This window comes from Eurytemora carolleeae, unplaced genomic scaffold (genome assembly GCF_000591075.1).
Source record: "Eurytemora carolleeae unplaced genomic scaffold, Eaff_2.0 scaffold108, whole genome shotgun sequence".
Classification (NCBI taxonomy): domain Eukaryota; kingdom Metazoa; phylum Arthropoda; class Copepoda; order Calanoida; family Temoridae; genus Eurytemora; species Eurytemora carolleeae.
Genome location: NW_019396160.1, coordinates 190,661 through 198,985, shown reverse-complemented (window position 1 = coordinate 198,985; position 8,325 = coordinate 190,661). Strand labels below are relative to the sequence as shown.

Here is an 8,325-nt window from a genome sequence, read left to right as displayed (position 1 = left end):
TGAAGGTATAATTTCATGATATATAAAAAGGATAATATATTAATGTATTGACAGGATAAGAGGATAATGAGGAATGATATTCTAGATTAAAAAGGACAGGCGAAGCTTTTCAATTCAAAATGGAACAATATCGAATATTTGATTTAAATATATTTAAATTCTATGAAATCAAAACAAATTTATGAAAACTTCTTACAACACTGTAAATACATTTCTTCTTTCGTTTACATGTTACATACATGATACAGAGATATCCACATAGGATGAGACTGTATAGACGACTGGAAACTCTTAAATTGGGACGATCCCAAGGCTAAATTATGTATTCTGCCTTAGACATAGTCAAGGTACTAATGCAAGAAAAGTTATTTCAGAGGTGTACGCATTTTTTGTACTGCTGAAAAGTAAACACAAGATGGATGTCAAAGCCTGACATGGAATCCATTTTCACAAAACTAATCTATGAAATATTCTGGTCATAGTAAACGAACAATGATGCATCTATTCTTTTTTACAAATTCCGCCCAAATAGAACTGGTTTCAATATGTACGCAGAGTATACGCGACCGCAATTAACTTTCCTTGCAATAGGACCTTGTACAAAGTAATATATTAGCTATTTTAATAATAAGTTCACAGTTCCAGGAAATCGTGAATACAAGTAAAGAGACAGAATAAATTTCGTACAATTGTCTCTGAAACCCTGTATTGAAAAGCTGAGGTAACGCAAGAAAAAAATCTGGACACTATTGTCGATATTATAAAACCAGGTGTGTTTAATGGGGGCTATGTGGGATTAGCCCCTCCCAAATGAAGAAGTGAAATCCAAGGGGGGAGATAGGCCCCCCCCCAGCCTAGAATATTCAAAAAGGTTAAACCCCCCTCCCTCCCTATGTATTCGCCTCTGGTATCACCATAGATAAATAAATAAACATAGATAGCTTATGTACGCAAAATCACCAAGAATTGTACAGTCCGCGAACTCATACTTCTAGGGGTCAAAATGTTCTTCAATGATAAGGGGGTGGTTTGGTGTTTCAATTTAACTATTTGAACAACAATATTTCACTGAGCAATACATCAAAATGACGAGAACTGAAGAAGGACATGAGAAGGACTAAACTAACTTAAATTTCTCTCTACAGAAACTCATGTACACCACAAGTACTCAATGACATAAGAACAGCCAATGTTCACAGCCGACCTAGTTAATCTATATAATAGGAATATCTTTAAAACATCTCTGTACATTATATCTTTCAAGATGAAAAATGTCGTCTTATACGCAATCTATCTTTATCTATGGGTATCACACATTAATTAGTTCTTGTTATTTATCCAGAGCTATGAACATTTGACTTCAATTCAGTATTTTATTATGTACTTTAACTTTTTCCCTACGCAAAACTAGTTGCATCAGAGTATGTCCTTTTGGTATCTGTCATCAAGAAAACTAACGTTGATTGATTGATTGAGGATTCGAGCCTAAAAGTGCAGACTCACTCGGAACATCTGAACCAGCGTGACCGGTGTGCAGATACATAATTCATGTTGCTGTGAATGCCAGAGAATATCTGTTTCATAATTTGGGTAATCATCAAATTCAGAGAAGTAATTTATTAATAATTCTTTTCATTTTGTATGTTCTATTGATAACATAATTGTAAAAATGACATATATCGTGCACTGGGAAAGCTCTATTTCATGACTAATTTTTTCTTCAAGTAATTTATTCTTATAATGCTAAATGTTTTAACCGTGAAGAAAGAAAACACCAGAGTTAAAGACGAGGGCGTACACAGGAATAAATGTAGTTGTGGTGGGGCGGGGGGGGGGGGACATAATTAATCCATTCTCTTTGGAATGTTTAAAACTAAAAGTCCAATCATGCAAAGTAAGGTTCATTTTAATGTTTGATAAATATAGAAATTTTTAAAAAAAATTTAATTTAAAACTCAAAGAACAAATTCAAACCTCTGTAAAAACAATGTAAGAAATTCAATTGCTGGGAAGGATCGTTGTGTACATGTGAGGAGTTCATGTGAGGAGTTAACTCTTCATTTCCCTTTCACCACGAGCTTAACCTTTTATAACTTCTACTACTTTTGCTGAGAATGGTAATAATCAAAATGATAATAATAATGATGATAATAATAATAATGATAATATTGATATCAAAAATAACAATAATATTAAAGAAAAGTCATAAAAATAATGATAATAATTTGTTGTAATAATAATGATAATGATAGTGATATTATCAATAAAAAAAATACTAGCGAACATTATATTCAAGTGTAAAACGTAGGGGCACCACCCTTCCCTGAAGAATGAAAGGGGGTTTACACTTCACAACTGCACACTGCCCCCCCCCCCCACATATAAGCTTGTAAAATTTTATAATTAATTTCTATTTAATGATATTGGAAAAATCCCTTTGATATTTTTCTTTTTGATTATTTTATATAATTATCTATCTTTCTATCTTGATATTTTGTGGAGTTAAGGAAATGTATAATATACCTTGTATACCTATTAGTGGATGTTTAAACAGAAATTTGATATTTCAGCCTCCAGATAGATAGATAGATAGATAGATAGATAGATAGATAGATAGATAGATAGATAGATAGATAGATAGATAGATAGATAGATAGATAGATAGATAGCTAGAAAGATAGATATACAGGTATAGGTTTGGCTCTGTTTATATTCTAAAGAAGAGTTTGAATGGATTGTCAAGGGAAGAGCTAAACACTGCACTGTATACTGTTACACACTAGACAAAACTAGGATAAACTAGTTTTAAACTTTGCAAACTTATTTTTTACTCTCTAACATTTTTCTCTTCCCTTTTCTTGTAAACTGTTATTCATCATGCTTATTGCTTATGATTATCAAAATTTTCTATAACAGAAAAAAGCGCCGCGCAAATTAGAAATGGCCCTTTAATTTAAAGAGTCCCTTTTGTTTGAGAACTGCAAAAAAAGATAATTTTTCAGATGGAAAATCATAACTTCATCATTTTTGCTTAGAGAATACCATTGTGAATAAATCTTAAACTTTAAAGGGAAGTTTCGTTGACAAACCCTCATTTTTTTTGAGAATTGTTTCCGATGGTCAAAAATAATTTAGAAAGTTGAAAATGGTCTCCACAGAAGTTTATTAACAAATAGGTTTTTTCGAACATCTTATTTGGACATTTTTTTTGCTATTACACCAGTAATTGATATGTAAATGAAATACATCATAAAGTTATATCTGATTTACTGTCTCGAGAAATTGATATAAAACTGTGTCAAATGATACAGACAGAGACACGTTTCCAGTGACCAGTATACTACACTACCATTGGTGGGAGTTCTTGTGACGTAATACGGACATAAAAATAATATTATCAATTATATCTATTAAAAAAATTATAAAATAATAATTGGAGAAAACCTAAGTTACTATTAAGTTTCTCTGGGATATCTTCGTTTTCAGATTGGTTGCAAATTTGCTGAATATGATCTGTTTAAACCTGCTTTTTCTATACAAAATTGTATATATATGAATTTTCGTAGAAATTTGACTAGTTTTATATAATTTTCTCGAGATATAACTTTTATGGGTCGCTTTCAGCTTATACCCCCTTTTATTTTTCCTTTACAGTCCCTTTAATAAACAAGTGATATTATGTTTGCTTATGGGGTTAATATGTATGTATGTTGAATATTACTAACATTAGATTGGTTTTACTTCTAATATACTGCAGTATAATACCAACTATTAGTTAAATATATAAATCATCATTATAGTTGAACCTAATATTATCATTATTATATATGTAAGAATTACACTAAAACTAAAATACCGATTGATAAACTCCCCCCCCCCCCACAACCACCCTCCCCTTTCTCCGTTTAATTGTTCATCATGTTAATTATCAATATAGATATAATTATTGTATTTAATACAATTAACCCTAAATACTTATCATCAAACAAACAATTAATTTATTGACAAAATGTCAAGTTATTTTTAATCAAAAATATTAAAAAGGCATTTGGGACTTTTGTTAATATTGCTTTTTTATTCGTTCTGTTATAATGAAAAATAGGTTGTATGGACGAAATTCTGGATAGGAAGGATAAAGAAATGAATATAAATAGATATAAATGTATGTAAACGTATCTATTCAATATTTCTCTGTTTCCCTGATAATACAACATTAATTCACGTTCCATATAGGAAAACAGGCAGAAGGTAGAATTATGCAATATCTACTAATTCTAATGCTACTTATCCCGGGGTTCACTGACATCCTTTTAGCTGAGAAAGTGATTTTTGCCACAAACTCTGATTTTCTAATCTCTCTATACTTTGCAACCCAATGTAATAGATCTGTGATATTTCAAATGAAAATTCTGTTAGATCAAATAGTCTAAGCGTTTAATATCAAAGGTTTACACCATCAAATTACAAAGATATAGGGATTAGAAATTTCAATTTTGCGGTAAATACTCAATTCTTTTTAGATTTTTCTTTGATAAGCGCGGAGTAATACTATTCGTAATTTGGGCCAGTTACACGAGTCCTTTCTGACCACAGAGAATAGAATATATAGAGAGGAATTTACTAGAAAAAAGTGTAAAACGGCCATTTTGTTGTACTGTTTCCATACTGCAGGTGTACTTCACATATTTATGCTATATAACCTGTTGGGCCCTGGAATAACATTTTATAGAAAATCGAAAATTATTGTTAAAAGAAAACCAAATTATGAAATAGGCTGGTTTCATAATTGAGCAATGATCATTTCACATAGACTCTATGCCTTTTCACTTTACAAACGATGATTTTCCGTTATAACCATAAATCAAATGATGTTTTTATTCACCTAATTCATTATAAAGTTTATTTAACAGTTTAAAAAATTCGAAATTGAAATGGATAGTCTACGGAACATACTGTATTAATGTACTCTACTGCATATAATTTGTGAACATTTACATGATTTTTACACTTTGAACTCCCTTTCAGGCTGAAAGGGACTGAAAAAATTCATACCGAGAAATTCTTTTAATTCCTCTCTATATATTCTATTCTCTATGTTTCTGACCTGTTCCTTTAATCATGTCCACTAAAATTGTGATCCATCCCCCATTACTCTAATATTTAGAGCCTTGATTTGTCTTTTTACTCCAGTATCTACAGTTGTAATCCCGTTTCTTTACTCGAGTATCTACAGTTGTAATCCTGTCTCTTTACTCCAGTATCTACAGTTGTAATCCCGTCCCTTTACTCCAGTATCTACAGTTGTAATCCCGTCTCTTTACTCCAGTATCTACAGTTGTAATCCCGTCTCTTTAATCCAGTATCTAAAGTTGTAATCCTGTCTCTTTAATCCAGTATCTACAGTTGTAATCCTGCCTCTTTACTCCAGTATCTTCATTTGTAATTTTGTCTCTTTACTCCAGAATATACAGTTGTAATCCTGCCTCTTTACTCCAGTATCTAGAGCTGTAATCCCGTCTCTTTACTCCAGTATCTACAATTGTAATCCCGTCTCTTTACTCCAGTATCTACAGTTGTAATCCTGCCTCTTTACTCCAGTATTAACAGTTGTAATCCCGTCTCTTTAATCCAGTATCTACAGTTGTAATCCCGTCTCTTTACTCCAGTATCTACAATTGTAACCTGTCTCTTTACTCCAGTATCTACAGTTGTAATCCCGTCTCTTTACTCTAATATCTACAGTTGCAATCCCGTCTCTTTAATCCAATATCTACAGTTGTAATATTGTCTCTTTACCCCAGTATCTACAGTTGTAATCCTGCCTCTTTACTCCAGTATTTACAGTTATAATCCTGCCTCTTTACTCTAGTATCTACAGTTGTAATCCCGTCTCTTTAATCCAGTATTAACAGTTGTAATCCCGTCTCTTTACTCCAGTATCTACAGTTGTAATCCCGTCTCTTTAATCCAGTATCTACAGTTGTAATCCCGTCTCTTTACTCCAGTATCTACAGTTGTAATCCCGTCTCTTTACTCCAGTATCTACAGTTGTAATCCCGTCTCTTTACTCCAGTATCTACAGTTGTAATCCCGTCTCTTTACTCCAGTATCTACAGTTGTAATCCCGTCTCTTTACTCCAGTATCTACAGTTGTAATCCCGTCTCTTTACTCCAGTATCTACAGTTGTAATCCCGTCTCTTTACTCCAGTATCTACAGTTGTAATCCCGTCTCTTTACTCCAGTATCTACAGTTGTAATCCCGTCTCTTTACTCCAGTATCTACAGTTGTAATCCCGTCTCTTTACTCCAGTATCTACAGTTGTAATCCCGTCTCTTTACTCCAGTATCTACAGTTGTAATCCCGTCTCTTTACTCCAGTATCTACAGTTGTAATCCCGTCTCTTTACTCCAGTATCTACAGTTGTAATCCCGTCTCTTTANATTCAAAATGGATAATTTGAAAGTTATTCATTTTTAAACAGTATTAGCTTAGTATTTTTGTGCCTGATTCCAGAATTGGTTTCAAACTTTTTGAGTCTGCAAAAATGGCGAAGTCTCATTGTGAAATATATAGCTGCAAGTTTTTTCACTATTTTTGTTTGTTAAAACTTTCTCTGACATAGTTGTAAACTTTTCTTGAATATCCTTGAAGAGTTAGAGAGAATTTCAGCAACTCATTGGCACATTGCTGTACTTTTCATTTCTGTAGTTAGACATCTTAATTCTTCTTTTTTGTATGGCTGGATAATTTCGTCAGCAATAGATCCATTTTCTGGAATTTCTTCAAAGCTAGAGGTGTACAATTCTTCTGTTGCCTGTTCTTCAAATTTTCTCTTGTTCTTGGCTGAAACAAAAAAATTGCAATGTCTAAAATTAACAAAATTCAGCACAAATTTTAATTGTTAAAACAATATAGAAAAAAAATACTAAGATATATTTATGCAAGCTTGTACCCAAAATCATGAAATTGTGAGTAAAAATACAGGATAAAAATTCTTTTACAATTTAACAAACGTTTTAATGAATTTCTAGTAATACCTGGCTTAGGAGGAAAAGAGCTACTCTGAGGTATATCAGAACTCCTCTGTAGGAGAACAGAACTCCCCTGATGTATATCAGAACTCCTCTGTAGGAGAACAGAACTCCCCTGAGGTAGAACAGAACTCCTCTGTAGGAGAACAGAACTCCCCTGAGGTAGAACAGAACTCCCTTGAGGTAGAATAGAACTCCACTGTAGGAGAACAGAACTCCCCTGTGGTAGAACAGAACTCCCCTGAGGTAGAACAGAACTCCCCTGAGGTAGAACAGAACTCCCCTGAGGTAGAATAGAACTCCACTGTAGGAGAACAGAACTCCCCTGTGGTAGAACATAACTCCCCTGAGGTAGAACAGAACTCCCCTGAGGTAGAATAGAACTCCCCTGTAGGACTTTTTTGAGGGAGAGCAGAATTACTCCAAGAGGGAACAGTGCTAGGCTGTTCATAACTCAGAAGAATGTCTAAAAAAATATGGATGAAATATTAAAATACATTTTTAAAACAATTTCATTTTAAACCTTCCCGGTGATATTAAGATATTGAAGCCCCCGTTGTTCTGTGGAAAAATTCGTTTACGACCCAAATAATTTAGGGTATTTTAAGGAATACAACAATATCTTTTAATTTAAAAGTGTTTAGAATCGTGATAACTACTTAGTGCAGGGTTTGGGTATTTAGGAAAACTCAGAAAATTTCAACAGCCTCAGACCAATACTTTTTGAGTTATGTTAAAAAAACTACAGAGGGGGTCTAATTGCCCCCCCCAGCAGGAATAGGGCTAAGCTACATTCAGTGATGACCAGAAAACTCAGGAATAGTAAGACGATTCTGAGGATAAAGTTTTAACTTTAAAAAGTTCAGAAGCCATGAAACACAGCAATTGTGCAGTGTAAACAGACCAATTTCACAAAAAAAAATTTAAGTGTCTGGAAAATTATTTGCTTTGTAACACCGTCAAATACACTTAAGTATTAATGTAATGACGTCTTCCTATTTCATTGTTTTCTTGTTATTACTGTATATAAAAGTTACATTTCGGAAAAGTCATTGATAAGTAAAAATAAAATCAGTTGTCACATGTTTTTATTTGACAACAACAACACAAATGTTATTTTTAACATATTCCAGGCCTTTTTAAGGGGAGGGGGTAGGGCGGGTCGTCCCCAACTGGACCCTTCATAAATTTAAAGAAGCCAGCCTTTATAGGGTTGAATGAAATTACAATTATATTAAATTATTCATTAGAACAATAGTAACTAAATAAGCAGGGGCGGATACAGGGGGGGG

General features: G+C 33.0%; 1 protein-coding gene across 1 annotated transcript in view; it reads right to left on the bottom strand.

The window, feature by feature from the left end:
- Positions 1-6,448: 6,448 nt before the first annotated feature.
- LOC111696808 (actin cytoskeleton-regulatory complex protein sla1) overlaps positions 6,449-8,325 on the bottom strand; it is a 2,717-nt gene continuing 840 nt past the window's right edge. Inside the window, exons 2-3 of the mRNA XM_023466548.1 lie at positions 7,040-7,499; positions 6,449-6,845 (exon numbers count right to left, since the gene is read on the bottom strand). Coding sequence (XP_023322316.1) covers positions 6,676-6,845; positions 7,040-7,484 — 615 coding nt within the window. The 5' untranslated portion in view covers positions 7,485-7,499 and the 3' untranslated portion in view covers positions 6,449-6,675. The remainder of the gene's footprint in view (positions 6,846-7,039; positions 7,500-8,325) is intronic.